This window comes from Alosa pseudoharengus, unplaced genomic scaffold (genome assembly GCF_046254945.1).
Source record: "Alosa pseudoharengus isolate Yale_2024_CS ecotype anadromous, Long Island Sound unplaced genomic scaffold, YU_APseudo_1.1 YU_APseudo_1.1_scf_20, whole genome shotgun sequence".
Classification (NCBI taxonomy): Eukaryota; Metazoa; Chordata; class Actinopteri; order Clupeiformes; family Clupeidae; genus Alosa; species Alosa pseudoharengus.
This window is the reverse complement of record NW_027468664.1, coordinates 26301590-26319770: the sequence shown is the minus strand read 5'-3', so window position 1 is coordinate 26319770 and position 18181 is coordinate 26301590. Positions and strand designations below refer to the sequence as shown.

General features: G+C 42.7%; 1 protein-coding gene across 2 annotated transcripts; it reads right to left on the bottom strand.

Annotated features, from left to right (window-relative positions):
* Positions 1-747: 747 nt before the first annotated feature.
* On the bottom strand, positions 748-18159 carry gnsa (glucosamine (N-acetyl)-6-sulfatase a). Of its 2 annotated transcripts, XM_076296963.1 has the most exons (14): positions 17616-17938; positions 17448-17507; positions 16705-16908; positions 15970-16035; positions 13943-14041; positions 12936-13103; positions 11497-11579; positions 10917-11035; positions 7653-7756; positions 5902-6003; positions 5327-5437; positions 4947-5057; positions 4165-4325; positions 748-3567 (listed from the first exon to the last, which is right to left on the bottom strand). In XM_076296963.1, exons 1-14 carry the CDS (start codon positions 17772-17774, stop codon positions 3492-3494), a joined length of 1623 nt encoding a protein of 540 aa, XP_076153078.1. In that variant the 5' UTR covers positions 17775-17938; the 3' UTR covers positions 748-3491. The 2 variants fall into 2 exon arrangements, with proteins under 2 accessions (XP_076153078.1, XP_076153080.1); XM_076296965.1 differs by lacking the exons at positions 748-3567; positions 4165-4325 and adding an exon at positions 4451-4516 and having other exon boundaries at positions 17616-18159.
* Positions 18160-18181: the final 22 nt, after the last annotated feature.

The following is an 18181-nucleotide window of genomic DNA, read 5'->3' as shown; positions in this document are numbered from 1 at the left end:
GATTGCATCTTCAGTGGACATAACAGTAGACAAAAGCTGTATTTATGGCACTTTTGGAACACCATACTGCATAATGCTAGTAAAGTGCACTTGAACAATGCATGTGGATACAGCTGTGCATCTGGGAGTTGCCAAAGTGTACTTTGTCTGTTGTTGGAGACTTGTCTTTGTGTCTGTACAAACTTGTGTACACTGCTTCACTCGCACACACAAACAGCCACCACAAACTGCTAGAAATCTAGACATCCTGTATTACAATGCCTAATATGCCGGCTACATAGAAGCAAAAGTACACATGTGCAGTGCAGAATACAGATGTGCATGTAAGTGTGGTTGTGCACGTTCGATGGTGTTTTATGCCCCCAACGTAGTCTTCCAGGCAGCGCTGCCACCGCTGACTTAAAGGCACCTAATCCTAAACCTAACCCTAACCTTAACCCATGCCTAACCCTAGTGCCTTCCAGACAGCGCTGCCTTGAAGACAACGTTGGGGGCATAAAATACCAAGAAATGGTTGTGCACACAAATGCAATACCATGCTGCAGTTATTATGTACAGCTATGTGATATCTGCTTTAAATGCAAAGTAATTACTGTAATTTATTTAAATACTCTAATTCATGAAATAAAGCAGACATTAAATTATTACTTCTTATTTCCGATTTGCTCAATCTCCAGATTTGACATGGCTTAATGTGATTGGATGATCAAAACAGGCCAAGTCCAAGAACAAGCACTGATCTCTTAGTAATTTTCACATTGCTTTATTGATCAATCACACAAGCCAACAAATGTACTTATTTACTGTATTGTACTGACTGTAACAATAAAAAATAACAACATTATTGTTGATAGGAGGAAAAAGAAATCTCTACAGTGCAAAATAACATCTGTAAATCCTAAACAGATTGGAAAAGTGCGTTAGTGACTTCAACTAGGTCACCTCAATGTTTTTGTGTTTGTGAACCATTTTCTGTAGGAGTAAGGTGGCCTTCAACAGCTCCACCTTAACACTTTTATGATTTTGGTGCATAAAATGAAATCCCGATCTCAGTACTTGATATAAAAAGGCACCAGGTTATCGGCATGTTCGGTGTCCAGTCGTGAAGAGGTCAAGCCCTACTAGTTTATAGTGAATGCTAAGGAGCAGACAGCGTTAAGTCCGAATCTCATTTCTATTGTGAAGTATTCCAATCCATAATGCGTTAAAATTCCCTTCTCGTTAGAAAGCTTGGGTTGGTTGTGTGTGAGACTATGGAAGTGTGGTTTTTTTTCCGTCTTTTAACCGAGGAATTTTTAGAATTTTCAAACAACCCATGTATCCCATGCGAGTCCCTCATAATAAAATAAGCTTGTTTAATTTTTAGGCAGAAATCGCCCTCAGCTTTATATTTCTATTCACATTTAGCAATGATCATCATTCATTTGGCATGTCACAGTCCCAAATTTATGAAATGGTGACCCTTTAAAAACCTACAATAGTCTGATCTCCCCCCTTTGGCTCATAGACAACTTAAAAGGGCCTGTAATCACAGGCCGTTATGGAGACCACGACAGTCGTGAGAAATGATAGTGGACCAAAACAAAAACATGTCTGTGCCCGCCCCCCCGCCCGTTATTTTACAAAGTGTTACAGTTCTGATTCAGCTGGAGTAGTCCAGTCACCCTGTCCTACCTTCGAGCAGGGCAGGTCAGATTGTTATATTGATACCGTCAGTTTCGTCAGGTGCAGCCTTGCCATGCGAGTGGTTAAACGTCTGTACTCCTGCCCCCTCCTGCCTCCATTTACTATTTCCTGTTTCCTGTGCCTGCGTGTGTATGTGTGTGTGTGCGTGTGCGTGTGCATGTGTATGTGTATGTGTGTGCGTGTGTATGTGTGTGTGCGTGTATGTGTGCGCGTGCGTGTGTGTATATATTGTGTATGAGTGTGTGTGCGTGTATGTGTGTATGTATGTATGTGTGTATATTGTGTATTAGTGTGTGTGTGTGTGTGTGCATGTATGTGTGCATGTATGTGTGCGCGTGTGTATGTATGCGGGTGTGTGTATATTGTGTGTGTGTGCGCGTTATGTGTGTATGTGTGCATATGTGTGTGTGTGTGTGTGTGTGTGTGTGTGTGTGTGTGTGTGTGTGCGTGCGTATGTGTGTCTGAAACGTCAACTGACATTTGAGAAAGTACAGTTCAGTTGGAGTGGCTGGAGCTAACGGTACCTTTGGCCTTAATCAGACAAAATATATTATGAAACAAAACACAAAACAAACAACCAAAAAAAAAATCAAGAAGATATTTTAGTTAACTTGTCAAAATGCACACCTCTAATGTCTACATGTAAGGCCTACAAATACTGTATGTAGAAAACAGACTGACAAGTCAATAAAAACTAAATATGTGGTTTTTGGAGAGGCGGTCATGTAATATATTTTACCACTCGATCCTATTTGGACACAAGTGTACATTTACACAACAAAAACTCTAAAGACCCCTAAATTAACAAATACACTTCAACACGCAGTATTGAACCAGAAAGACTCAGTACATGGTCAGAAGTGTACATATGACCCCAAAACAAAGGTTATAATCCTCGAAAGAGAAAACTCAGTTTGATCTGAAGTGAATACCTGCTATGACAGACGGCAGTGTCCCTCGGCGTGAAGATGGCCAGCGTCATTAGGGTTGTCACACACACTTAAGATTACACACACATGTGCGTACATACACACAAACACACACACACACACACACACACACACACACACACACACACACACAGGTGCATGTACACACCCACACACACACACACACACACACACACAGGTGCATGTACACACCCACACACACACACACACACACACACACACAGGTGCATGTACACACCCACACACACACACACACACACACACACACACACACACACACACACACACACACACACACACAGGTGCATGTACACACCCACAAACACACACACACACACACCCACAAACACACACACACACACACACAAACACACACAGGTGCATGTACACACCCACCCACACACACACACAGGTGCATGTACACACCCACCCACACCCACACACACACACACCCACAAACACACACCCACAACCACACCCACAACCACAACCACACCCACAACCACCCACAAACACACACGCTGAAGGCAACGCTGTTTTCATAAAAAGTGGCTCCAGTGATAACAGGTCCAGCCCTCAGACAACATCCTCACCCTGTGTAGAGATTTGACCTCTGACCCCCACAGAAAAGAAGGGATGAGAGGAGGAGAGATGGAACAATGATATGTTGGGAATGAGAGATGGAGAGGATGGGGGAGGGGGAGTTATTGGAGTTGGGGTGGGGGTGGGGGGGGTTGAGGTGCAAGGCTACAACAGAAGGGAAGGTGAGACGGTGCCCACGTTTTCATCTTCCTCTCCTCCTCCTCTTCGTCCCTCTTCATCCCTCGTTTTCCCTTGTTTCCCCTACAGTTTGTCTTACTTGAGCGTCTGGCGGAGTTTTCTCAAGTGGGGACTGTGGTTGCTGAACATCAGCCTTGGGTCAAACTTGTACCTGCAGGAAGGGGAAGGATATGGATGGTAGGTTGTTTTCACATTTAACTGGACCGTACCCGAGTGTGATTACTCCCCCTAGCCCTGATGCAGTTGGTCTCTGATCACATTACATTTTTGTTTGTGCACCCAGGTCCGCTTCTTTTTACCAATATCGCTTGGCAACGTCGCAAAAACGGCAGTTTATTTCCTGGTTTTGGTACAGATAGCATTCGAACTACACTGGAGTTCTAACGAACAGTACCCCAGACCACTTGTTTTCTAGCAGACCTGGGTCCCCACCAGGGTTTGGTAGACTGTGTTCACATGTGTGTGGCATGGTGTGTGTGGCATGGTATCTGTATGTGTGTATGTGTGTGTGTGTGTGTGTGTGTGTGTGTGTGGCATGATATATGTAGTGTGGTGTGATGTTTGTGTCTTTCCATGGTTGCATGTGTGTGTATGACTGCCTGTGTGTGTGACTGACCGTGAGTCATAGACTCCTGGTGTTATGCAGGACTGAACACCACGGAACAGCATCATGAGCCGGTGTAATGGGCAGGAAGGAGGGTGTGTGAGTGTGTGTGAGTGTGTGAGTGTGTGTGTGAGTGTGACTGACCTTGAGTCGTAGACTCCCGGTGTTCTGCATGACTGGGCGGCACACGACTGCAGCATCATGAGCCGGTGGTTCATCTTCTCCAGGACCTCCTGCTGGATGCTCTTAGCAATGTTGCTCAGCTGGAACGGGTCCGCCGTCAGATTATACACCTCCACAAACACCTACGGCATGGAAGGGGTAGAACAGTCAGATTATACACCTCAACAGGGTAGTACAGTCAGATTATACACCTCCACAAACACCTACGGCATGGACAGGGCAGTACAATCAGATTATACACCTCAACAGGGTAGTAGTCAGATTATACACCTTGACAGGGTAGTACAGTCAGATTATACACCTCCACAAACACCTACGACATGGACAGGGTAGTACAGTCAGATTATACACCTCCACAAATACCTAGTTGAAAATGTCATGAATTAAAAGCCACATCTGAAAATGGTCCAGAGTTTGCAATTATAGACACACGTGTGTGTGGAGGTGGAGTGTGTGTGTGAGTGTGAGTGTGTAAGAAGGCTCAGAGGAGAGACTGAGACTCTGATATCAGCCAGTCAAAAGATTGGATTGACTCACAGTTTAGCCAACTTCTTAAGACATGTGTGTGGTGTGTGTGTATGTGGTGTGTGTGTATGGAAGTATGGCGAGGAAGTGGGGTTGAGTTACAGTAGGGGTAATAACTTCGGCATAACATTTTTGAAGAGGCCCTTGGACATTGACATGTTAAGTGGATGCTCAGATATCATGAGGGTACCGTCATAGGCCGGACAACACGTCTTTACCTCATTGTCATCAAATTCACAGTACTGGAGGTTGGCTGTAGGGGACACTGTGCGAACGCAGGCATAGGTGTTATTATAGGAGTCTTCACACACACAGTCTGGGAAACACTCCTGCGGACACACACACACACATTGAAAATGAAATATGAGACACCATCATTTTCACTAACACTGCCACACATACTGTGCATAGGACACAAGAAGATAATACATATCAGTAAGAAATTAAAAACTATTTAATGCAAAAACTAACTGTTGGTTGTGTGAGTGAGTGAGTGAAAGTGTGTGGAGTGCATGCGTCTTTAAGGAGAGTGAGTGAGTGAGTGCGTGAGTGAGAGTGAGCAGTGTGTGTGTAAGGAGTGTGTGTGTGTGTGTCTCACCGAGACTCCAGGGCCGAGCAGGGGGCAGGCGGGGTCAGTCACGTTACTGCCCTCCCCCTCGTACTCCACCAGCACGTCTGTCCGCCAACTGCTGCTGTTCGCCTGACCACTCTAGAGAGAGAGAGGGAGAAGGAGAGAGAGAGATAGAGGGGGGAGAGATGGAGGGGGGAGAGAGAGAGAGAGAGGGAGAGAGAGAGAGAGATGGAGGGGGGAGAGAGAGATGGAGGGGGGAGAGAGAGAGAAAACGAGTAAGACAGAGAGAAAGACAGAAAAGGAAAGAAAGAAAGAAAGAAAGAAAGAAAGAAACATGGAAGAAGAGAGACAGAGCGAGACAGACAGAAGACACACACACACACAGTAAATCATTCAGTGCCCAACTAGCACTAACACACTCTCTCACACATATAAATTCCAGCAAGCTAATCATTTTATGTAAGTCATCACATGTCTGAATCCATGACAAAAGTCATTACTTTTAATGTCCATCATGATTTATATGTTAGGAAAACTGGTTTGGATGCTGGGAATTAATTGTAAAATGCCTGTTGTTGTGTTGTGTTGTCCTGACAACTTACCAAAACAGACAAGAAGGACATGCCATCCATTTGGGTCTTGTTGTAGTCGATCCCAGCCATGTCTAGGATGGTGGGGCCCAAGTCAACATTGGCCACCAACATCTGGGGTGGGACCGCAGAGACAAACACCACCATGATTATAAGACAACACCACATTACATTTATGTAGCACTTTTCTCCCAAAGTGCTTTACAGTGAAGGGGGAACCTCACTAAAAACAACAAACAATTGGTGGGATCCCACACAGTCGTTGTTTGCAGGACTGGGCAAAAATACATCAAAATGTATTTTAAAATAAAATATCCTAATCAAATCAACTAATGTATCAAAATAAAATACTGTATTTTTGTAAGGGTGCATGAAATCACTTTGCAAACCATATCTATCTATTTAATCTACTCCATCAGTACACTGACTCTGTTGATTAAACAGACAGTGCTTTTCTGTGCATAAGAGACATGCCATAAATCTGCAAACAGTCAACAGATCAAATAAGCTGACCTGCCTGTTACATCTCAGCCTAAATACTGTATCAGATAGGTACTCAAAACAGTCACAACTGAACTGTACCACACTAAATGGTGTTATATTGACGCCAAGGGGCATATATATGACTTTTTCATTGTGTTGATTTAGACAGGGATCACATTGGAAATAACAAAGTGGCAGTGGAAAGCGCAACGCAATGCCCAGACCATAACAAGTTCTATCTCGTTCCTAAGTAACACAAACGGTCTGCCTAAACTCAATTGTTGAACCAAGTTGAACCAATTTCAACGCTCAGCTTGTTCAACACTAGCATTACGCTGGCACTGCAATCGTTTTGCTGGGGAACCATAAAAAAACAATAGGAAATCTGCCGCTTGCCATTGGTCGATGTGATCCCCGTCTTAGGTGAGCAATGTTGCAGGGCAACCACATAACCGGTTCCATTTGTTCTGATAGGATGATCATGTTAATTTGCCTACTGATTATTAAAGTTCTCAAGAAACATAAGTCGGTCAAAGGGAATGAGCCAGGACAACAATAGTCTGGAACATTGGCCAGCAATACAGTATTGCTCACAAAGATGCCTTGTGCATCATCAGCTTTGGAGAATACACACATCACAGTTAAAGTTGTTCCAAAATTCCAAAAACGCATAAGTGTGGGTGAGCTTGTGGTTGAGTAATATAAGGATACAAGGAGGTTTATTTGTCACATAAATAGAAATGCTAACGTAAAGCATGTAGGGAAATTTGTGTTTAGCTTTTTCTGTGCGAGTGTGAAGAAAGAAAGATCAAGAAATATTTTTAATAAAGAGGGTTGGCGTGAGAGAGGGAGTGTATTCTGTGTATTCTGATCACAGCACCAGTGAAAGGCTGCATTCACTGATTTGCACTTTTATGATGATCATCACCAAAAGTTTTGGTTTTACCAAAATGATTTGGCAGTATTTTTAAACTACAAACATACACACCTATACCTAAGTATTTTGATATAAAATATGCAGCCATTTTCTTCAACCAAATACAAAACTAATTACAAAATACTATTTTGAATTTGAAATACATATTTTAAATACATGCATCATAAATATTGCCCATCCCTGGATGTTTGTTTGTTTGTTTGTGTGTTTGATTGTTTGTTCAGCTGTTGACATTGATTGCTTCTCACTGAGCTTGTTTGGTTAAGCTTTTTGTGTATTTTTGTGCGTAAGTGTGTATGATCGCTCTGATATTGTGAAGGTTAGGATGATGGCGGTCTCTTACCGGAGTTGTCTGGTTGGGCTTGATGTTTGGTCCCCGCACCAGCAGGGGCACTCGGATGTCAAACTCGTACAGCTGCCGCTTGTCCATGGGCAGAGAGAACTGGCCTGATGGAGGAGAAGAAGAAGAGGAGGACATGAGACAGACCAGTAAACTCAGAAGGGCTAAAAAAGGTGACGTTTTTATAAACTAAACCCCTGTAGTAAATGTAAATCAGGTTTATAGGCCAAGTATACTTGCGTATACAAGGAATTTGGTCTCTACATTTATCCCATCCGAGAATTAGTGAACACACAGACTAACCCGGAGCAGTGAGCTTCCTTGCTACAGCGGCGCTCGAGGAGCAGTGAGGGGTAAGGTGCCTTGCTCAAGGGCACTTCAGTCGTGGATGTGGGCTTGGGAGAGCGGTGCTCAACCACTTCCCCCACCAACATTTTTCCTACTGGTTGGGGATCGAACCGGCAACCAGTAGGCCACGGCTGGGGGGAGTTCTGGGGGTATTCCCTCCAGAATATTTTCTTTGTGATTTTAATATGTAAATGAAGCATTCTGATGTACTCAGAGAAGAAGGAACCCCACCCCCCAAAAAATATATAATAGTATTCATATTCAGATATACAATATTCAGGTGAATGACATATTTTGATTCGAAATGCTGAAAAGCAACAAGATCGCAGGTATGATGAGAGAAGGCTGCAGTGCAAAGCCTTGATGAATCGGATCTCACTTTGAAACCAGATCCAAATGCTAACGGGCAATGATGCAACTACTTGCGCCACAGCCCACACCCCCTGAAAGAGGACTTCAAGCTAAACGTAATACATTCAGAACTTGCTGCCGTATTGATACAGCAGCATCTCTATCGACACATTCATCAACAAAGGGTATGTCACAATATACATGGGCGGATTATGAACTTTCGGGCCCCTGGGCCCAGATGTATTAAGGGGATGTATTAATGTATTAATGTAATAATTGTCGTATATGTGGGAGGGGGGGGTTGGGGGTCCTCCCCCAGAATTTTTTTAATTTGTTTGATGTGATTTCCTGTATTCTGGTGCATTTTGGGGATGGCTAATACTAAATTCAATCAGATTCATAGCCTACATCATAATTTGTTGATATTGAGGCAATGATTCCATGCAAAGGCTTGGGCTTCAGGGCCCCCTGACCCCTTGGGTCCCTGGGCCTGGTAGGCCCGTGCAGTAATCCATCCCTGACAATATATCACAATATAGATAGAGCACAGCTCTAATAAATTATAGACACCGGCTTGAGTGAGGATAGGCAATATCCAGTGGTAGTGCGAATCAGAGTAAAAAACAAAGAACATTACATAACAAGAAGAAAATATATAAACTGCCCCAGAATAGGCCTTCTTTTTAAAGCCCTTTTCCATTGCCATTTCAGGAACGGCATGCTCTTCCACACTTGTGACCATTACAAACCCACTGATGACGAGGAGATGGACTGACTCAAACTTCCTTTCATGTGTGCAACTGTTATGGAAAAAGTTAACTCCAAATGGGAACTCAATATACATTATAACATCTACAGTACTCATCCTCATCCCATCTGAATCATATATGGTTTATTTTCTTGTGGATACTTAAACAAGTTACACAGCAGAGAGTCTAATTTTTTAGATGTTAGCTTTTTCCTAATACTACTGTATAGGCCATGTTGTGCTGCATTGGTAAACTACACCTAGGCCATTTCTGCACAGGATTGAGTGGATATGTTTGGCTGATCTATACTAAAAATGTTGAGTATTTCATTGTCAGTGAGGTCATGTACTGTATGTACAGCATGTTCATGGTGATTAACTGATTCATGTTTAAGATGCCTCTCAAGAAATAGTATTAACCCTCCTGTTATCCTTGGGGTCAATTTGACCCCAAGCAACGTTTAACATCATAACATATATGGTTCACTTTTTTTTTTTTGCTTCATGTTTCATGACTTTTCCTCAATTGAAGGGTACAACAGAGTTAGCATGAAATTTGTTCAATAATATGTTTTCAATGTCCTGTACAAATATTTTGTACATTGATGTTCCTTGGGGTCAGTTTGACCCCAGCTGTATGAAACATAAGATACATGAATATTTGACACATTATGGATATTATTATTTGAATAGTATGGGAACATATTGTTATTATCATTATTACATACACAAGTACTTATTACATATAAGTCATTTTGGCAGGACTGTAAAAGTCAAAAGGGGAAGCAACAGCAAGCCTTTGGGCTGCTGACACTGGATGGGCAATATTGCCAGCCAGGGTTCCAAGGTTCATAAAGGGGTGTGGGATTGTTTTGTAGGGCTTTTGATGGTTAAGTACCTTGTTAAGTACCCGTCACAAAAAAACTGGGTAACAATATGAATTATAATCATTTTCTGAGGGTTTATTTAGCTGGGGTCAAATTGACCCCAAGGATAAAGAGTGTCGGTAAGATTTGAGGATAACACAAGGGTTAAAAACATGTTCCTTGCTTTCCTGTATTTAGTAAAATGAGACAGCCTTATTCCCTATTTAAAACTTCATGACACAAACATAGGTTATATTCAGGCTGCAGGCAAGTGATCATAACAATTTTTTGTGTCCAGATATCACCAGCCTAGCTGCATGGGTTACAGCAGCAACAACATGGGCATCAGTGACATCATCGCTTCTTAGGTAACTTCCATCACTGTGTCAAATTGTGAGTGACGCGATAGCAGAGCGTCCAAACGGCAATGGATCTATAGAAACCCCATTGGAATTGCATTTCAAACCACCTCTAAATGTGGTTTGGATCAAATTAGCAACAAAACCTGATTTTGTGGGTTATTTTTCTGTCCAGACTTAGACTTTCATCTCTAAATCAATCTGGATATGCAGGGGATGTATTCAGGCAGGCAGACCGAACAAGGCCGTAGACCAGACCTATATAAGTATAGTATAGTATTAAGTATATATATTCTTTTGATCCCATGAGGGAAATTTGGTCTCTGCATTTATCCCAATCCGTGAATTAGTGAAACACACATAGCACACAGTGAACACACAGTGAGGTGAAGCACACACTAATCCCGGCACAGTGAGCTGCCTGCATCAACAGCGGCGCTCGGGGAGCAGTGAGGGGTTAGGTGCCTTGCTCAAGGGCACTTCAGCCGTGCCTACTGGTCGGGGTTCGAACTGGCAACCCTCCGGTTACAGGTCCGAAGTGCTAACCAGTAGGCCACGGCTGCCCTGCAGACCTGAGGATTTCACGGCGGCTCACCTGTGTGGTAGCCGTTGTCGGAGGTGAAGAAGATGTAGGTATTATCCAACTCTCCCCGCGCCTCCAGCCGCTTCACCAGCTTCTCCACCAGGTCATCCACTGATAACAGAGTGCGCCACCTAGGGGACACCACCAGAACTGCATTAAAAAAAAAAAACCCAGCTCTAACAAACTTCATTACCACTGACTGTGCTCAAAATGACATTCTAACATGTGAACGACTAGTTAATTTAATGAGGTAAAATGAGGTAGATTTCATGGCCACACAATCACACTGACATTAAACAAACAGTTACAGACAGAACAAAATGAAAGTTTGTCCCTACACAGTGTGCCTGACTTTGGGCTTTTCCTGACTGTGTGTGTGTGTGTCTTGACTCTCCTACACACACACACACACACACACACACACACACACACACACACACACACACACACACACACACACACACACACACACACACACACACACACACACACACACACACACACACACACACACACACACACACACACACACACACACACACACACACACACACACACACACGGTTAGACAAAACCTGGGGTGCTACGGTACCTTTTCCGGAAGGCATTATCCAGGAACTCCACTGAAGAGTTGGACATGGGGGTTTTGGCTTGCCTGATGAGCCAGTGCTTGTCCTAAAGGAAGTGAAGAACAATGAATATAAATAAGTGTCACCAGTCACAAGCGTCGTTACAAAGAGTAGAAAGAATAAAGAAGGGTAAATATTTGGAGTGTAAACAATACTCAACAATAAACATTCAGGAATGCCTTGAAAAGAGAAGACACAAGAGGGCACAGAAAAGACTGAGAAGAATAAATATGTACAGTAGGAATACAAAAAAATAACAACCAACGTCTGGGAATGATGGAACACATAAACTAGTGGAACATATCAGTTTGTTCTCCTAGCTGAGAAAATGACAAAGTAACTGATATGGGAAACCTTCATGTTGATAAATAACGAAAAGAATGCACACCCTCCGAGGTGCTGGCAAGGGAAAATAAACTAAGAAAAACTTGGTCGCCGCACACTCTGATCTCTTTTTCCTTTTATTTTAATCCCTTCATGTTGATACATTTTTACTAATCAACCCCCTGTGGAGGAAGTGAAATAAAATCTGTGCAAATCTTAGTGGATTCTCTCCACAACCTCCTAATGTTACAATAACACCATTGCCAGTTTAATCACTGTTTCCCCCCCAGATCAGGCACTTTTATCACCAGTGAGGCTGCCAGGCAGAGACTGCACTCAGGACAACAATGATGGCACACAACCAAATGTCTGAAGGCGACATGCTGGCTCTAATGTGAAGAGTGAAGTTGGCATATGGGAATAGAAAGGGTTCCTGTTTTTTACCAGGGACAAATTCCAAAGAAAAAGATCACAAAAACATTAAGGATTTTGTAGTCTCTGTTTCTAGTCAAGTTTAGTCACCTTGCTATGCACAAACTAAAGAGAATTAAATAGGTTCAGTTCAGATTGCTTTTATTTCTGCACTACCCTTTACAAGATCTAATGTTATGCCTCTTTGTATGTAGACATTTCTAAAATTCTATAGTGTGCGTTTCCTGGACTGTTCCCATAGCATCTATTAAATCTCAGACATTCCACAGGTGCTTATAATACAAGCTCTTAGATGTATCTGTGTTTAGAAAGTTTTGACCCATCTCTGCCTATAGACCTTTTCAAATGCATAAAAAAAAACATATGCATTCCTAGGGCATTTGCGGTGTCACAGAAAACAACAATATGCTAATGGTAACTTAGGGGGATAACATTTTGTAGAGCATTATGATGACGTCTGATTCATTTTCAGTATCTGCATTGTTTTTTTTTCAACCAGAAACCCTTCAGGGACAGACGGTCTATAAATCCATTTTTAAAAACATAAGATTTAGGGTTAGAAGGTTCTTCTATTGCGATACAGTCCTCTACACAGACAACCTCGCCATATTCCTCCACAGACCAGAGATCACATGCTTTTCCCTACCTTGCCGTGGACATTGAAGTTGGGGTCCCGTGGCGCTTTGACGTTGGGGAAGGTGCTCTCGTATTGGGGAGCCGCTGTCCATGGCGAGTGGGGGGCAGGGGTGGACACCATCATGAAGAAGGGCCGGTAGTTCGACTTGTACTGCAGGAAGTCTAACGACATGTTGGCCTGAGGGGACAGAGAGATGAATGGGAGTGCCATGATTTTATTTTTATAATTCTAATGAGAGGGTGGGTAGAAGATTCCAATATTCACACTACCTGCGAATATAATATCAACACCTACTCTTTTATGCGTCTTTCTTTTTCTGACTATTTTTACATTGTAGAACAAAACTAGACGTCTAACTTAATATGGTCGAGAGAGTGTGAAATACTGTAATCATAGCAAAAGTTCCTAAAATATAAAGACCCATAAAAGAGTAGGAGTTTCAAAACTTTTGATCGAGTATATGTAGCCACTAAAATGTAAACTTTGTCAATATGAACAATCTAATGTACTTGGACAAGCTTACTGTGTGCAGAGCAAAAAACGTATCTTTCCTTTATAAAGCATTCAGATTGTTCATGTTAACAATGTTTACAATGCAATGTTTACATACATTTTGGCTAAACCTTGCTGGGTGCCATGTAACGGCATCATGAGAGGGTGTGGAAATAAAGACATACTAGAGCCTACTCAACATGCTAATTAAAAAAATACCTCGCCGTCTAGGACTTAATCATTAACTAGCCAAACCACATGTGATCAAAACACTGCTGTGTTAGTTGCCTGGGGGGTATTCCAAGTACGTGGTTTAGTGACAAACCTGGGTAAGTTAACTCCGACTAAGTGGTAAACCTCCTACAACAAGAGCCCCATGACATTGTTTTGTTAGGAAAATGAAGCCATACGGCTCTTTTATTAGGTTTACCACTTACTCTGGGTTAACCTACCAGAGTTTGTCACTAAACCGTGTACTTTGACATTCGTTAGCATGCTGCTTTGTACTGTTCTGTTGCTCTTACCAGCACGTCTGTCAGGTAGTCCTGGCTGTAGTTCTGTCCATGTTTCTGCGCTTTTCCATTCACAGACAGGGTGTAGTTGTAGTACTTAGAGTTTCTTTCCTGTGGGCAAGCGTTCTGTGTGTTAATTATTTGAAGTATACTGCTGGGTCATATTGTTAACAGAGCTTGTGAGGCAACAAGCGAGGCAACCTAAAATGCAGTGAGCATAGTTCTGACACGAACACATAGGGCCATCATTCGATGGATGGGCAAAGTGTAAAGTCTTAAAGGTTGTATCAGCGATTGCGGGGTAACGTCACTTCTGTTGATGTTAAAAAAAAACAGAGCGCTAACTCGCTATTCCCTCCCCTCCCTCCCATGCAAATGAAACTCTCCTAAACACTCATCTCGTCGGTTATTGGTTGGAACACTTTATTTTGCCTTTGAGTGGTTGTCAACAGTTGGTAGCAATTGTTTTTGTGTACAGATCTCGGAGCCTAGGCTGCCTAGAGAGACGCGTTTTTGACGGCCTGCTTATGGGGCAGGCAGCTTGCGGATCGTTAGGAAAGATTAGATGAAAGTGATAATATATGTTTGGGCCTTTTTTGGGCCTGAAATCGCTGATACAACCTTTAAGACTGACTAAAGCTAATTTGATAACTAGGACAAATCAATTTGCTAATCTAACACCATGGGCACAAACATGGATGCGTAAGTCTAATGGTCCAACATGCCACACAATAGCTATAGTTTATGCATAAGGACTTTGGCTTGTTGATACATGTATATTGATTGTTTACCATATAGTGAATGTACTTCTGTAGTTTATTACACACAGTTTTGAAGTGTTTGTCAGACCAATTATAAGCGCTGTCGTTCTTAGGTTCTGCCTCACAGTCTGTGGCACCTGTTTCAGGTAGCCTAAGGCCTCAGCCTGGTCAGCGTTTCCATAGATGCAGTTAGCTATTTTGGGTATGGAGGCCATTTCACATGGCCAAAACTCAGCATGCCTCCTTGAGTTCCCATGACAACCAATCACCCCCCACCACCACCACCAAGCCAAAGCTCATGTTCATGTTTTTTTTTTTTCCTTTTTTTTTTTAAATCACTTCACGTCAGTTCTCCCACACACAGACAAGGAGTGGGTGGCTGGCTAACCAGTGATCACTGGTACTCCAGAGCTAATTTACGGTCTGGTTTGGGACAGGGGTTATTTGCAGAGCGAAGAGAGACAGAGAGAGATTAAGTGGCTTATCATGTTTTCCAGGCCAAATAAATCAATGGGAGTCCACTTCCCCTGCTCTTACTCGTGATCCAGTCAGGGTCCCAGCGACTAGTGCACACAGCCCAGCCCAGCCCAGCCCAGCCCAGCCCCCCCCCCCCACGTGCCAAAACCTACAAATATGCAGTCAAAGCAGAGCTACAGCCGAGCAGGGCAGATACTGTAGCTGCAATGACATTGATAAGCAGATTAGTTAATCTGTTGTAGCCTTTACAACACACACACTCCCCTTCTAGTTGTAATACAGGCAGTTTTATCAGTCATCTGTCCTTGACAGAATTACTTGTTGATATAGGTCTACCTGCCAAGCTAGTAAACAACAATGTTGTTTTTGATTTCACAAACTGAAGCTTACCCGGTCTCTCAGACAAATTCAGGCAGTGGGTATAATTACAGTGGCTTAAACATGAAGACTGAAGAAATACACCCCATAATATGCTGAGCTGACTAATAGTGGTCACAGACTGTACACACCCTGAGGGGTATACTACGAAGTGAAGTTGCAGGCTTACCCAGGTTCGGTAACTTCAGGAGTTACCACTGATCTCAAAACAATGTCACTTCAGAAGCAATACATGTTTATGTTTAAGTAATTTAGCAGACTTAAATAATACATGCAGTAATTAAAGTGTTATTTTTGAGCTCAGCAGTTACTCCCAAAGTTACGGAGGTAAACCAGTACCCTTGCCTCATAGCACACCACTCTGGTCTAGCTCAGGTCGGAAGTGAGTGCTTGAGGTATGGTTGGTTACTGTGGACTTCTTACCAGGGCAAACCAGTAGTCCCAACCTGGAGGCACATGTTCCACGCCCCCTGCGTTTGGGTTCCCATACTGAGGGAGAGATGGGGAGAGAGAGAGAGAGAGAGAGAGAGAGAGAGGGAGAGGGAGAGATAGAGAGAGACATACAGAGAAAATGGAGAGAGAGAGAGAAAGAGAGAGAGAGGGAGACGAGACAGACAGATAAATAGTAAACATTAGTGAAATGAAAATAAGGAAGCAGAATGTAATGAGAGGAAGGGAAGGTTGAGTTATGTCTGCAGAAATGCTTCAGCAATACAATGTGAATGCAATGTGAAAACAGATCTGCTATATGAACACGGAGTTCAGAACATTCCTGTGGCTAAAAGACAAACAGCTATAGTCATTCAGGCAAATACCTCTGGTCATTTAGAAGTGAGTGAGTTAAGAAATGTACCCAGGGATTCTGAGACATATCTCTCAAAACCCTGATACGCAGCAGCTGTGAGGCAAAAAGCAACATAGCTGGGGAGGGAAAAAGGCCAACACCTACTAAAGGAACAGAATACATCAAGTGTACATCCAAATGTAGCTAGATTTAGTCTCGACTTAATAAGGCCTGTGTGGAGAAATAAAGACTACCTCTCGGGAATCTTTAAGGAATACTCCACGAGGGAGAGTTGGGTTGGCGCAGGCCCCGAGAGAAAGACAAACAGCACACCCACAGGTCAAAAGTGTGCTCCTTCAGAAGTGCACTCCTACCTCGTTGAGATATTTGCCAGCGAAGAAGGTCTGGTAGTAGCTCTTCTGCAGCAGGGCGGGGAAGGTCCCTGGCTCCTGGCTCTTCTGCCAGGCTTGACTGCTGCAGTTGCCCTCCAAGGTGTTGTTGATTACATGGTGGTTGTGGGGGTACTTTCCCGTCAGGATGCTGGCACGACTCGGACAGCACAGCGGACTAGCAACAAACTGGGAGGGAGGGAGAGAGGGCGGAGAGGGAGGGAGAGAGAGAGAGGGAGAGAGAGATGCACGGTAGTGTGTTTATCTCAAATGCAGCTATACATAAAACTTGAACAATTAAATGTAATGCTGAACAAAACAAGACAGTATGAATGTTGTTAAGTAATTGTAAAGTGAAGCAAAGGGAGGTGTGTTTATATTCCACAAACACTTGATAAATGCCACAAACAAAGCTTGGATGATTGTGCATGATGCTGAATTAACCCATGAGCAGCACAATGAAGTGATTTGTGTGAAGTGACTTGAAGCCGCCAACTTCAGAGGAATTAAAGTGGTAACAAGTGTGTGTAAACACAGTTTACTGTAATTTTTAAACACAAAAATAAAGTGTACAATACAAAAAATACTGCATAATATATTGCATAAGATCCATATTTCAATCATAGTCAACAACATTACAATGGTAGTGTACTGTACAGAAAGGCCTATTTCAATTCCAATTCAATTAAAAAAATCAATGTGAATAGTAAAAATAGTTTTAAACTCACCGCATTGGTAAAAGTGATTCCAGAATCACCTATTAACTTTCTTGTCTTGTTAAGTGGAACCTGCAAAGAGGGTGCAGACGTTTTGGTGGCGTAGTTTATTCGCACGAGTCACAAATCAGTCTAATTTAACACAACAAAGATAAACTAATTCAAACCATTTTAACTTACCATGCCACCCATATCAGCGTCTAAATCATCTGTTAATATCAAAACAATGTTGGGTTTCCTGTACATTGTGACCACAACAGGCAGGCTATTTAAGAACAAAGTGACGCAGATAAGGCTAAAATGTAATAACGTCCGCAGATGTAATCGAATCGAGGCCATTTCTGCGGCGTAAATAAAAACAGACGCGCCTAAGTGATATATTGGCTCTTCAAAGGTCAATAGAAGCGTGAAATGTTGTTGAGAAAATTCCGCCTCACGAAGAACCCTACACAGTCCCTTCTCTTCTAACTGTGCAAAACACTTCCCCTTTTCCTAGTCATGTGCTGTCTACGGACGGAAATCCAGGTCAGGTGACGAGACCGGCTGCGCGCTCACAACGTTTGGGATGATGTCACTATTACTCAGGACTTTTTGTTATACCTTGGTGTTTTGCAGATGAAAAAAGTAAACATTGTGTGTTTAAACCGGCTGTTAATACAGCATTATGTATTGCAATATATGTTTAATTATTACAATAACACAAAATTAAACCATCCCATTTATCTCACTCTCCTATTCATAAGGAA

Bases quoted from the DNA above. Each gene is read 5' to 3' on its own strand.
- gnsa (XM_076296963.1), bottom strand. From the start codon at position 17,774: ATGGCCTCGATTCGATTACATCTGCGGACGTTATTACATTTTAGCCTT. The intron at 16,909-17,447 runs GTGAGTTTAAAA...CCTCCCTCCCAG, and splicing joins GAATCACTTTTACCAATGCG to TTTGTTGCTAGTCCGCTGTG. The intron at 13,104-13,942 runs GTAAGAGCAACA...CTGTCCCCTCAG, and splicing joins ACTACCTGACAGACGTGCTG to GCCAACATGTCGTTAGACTT.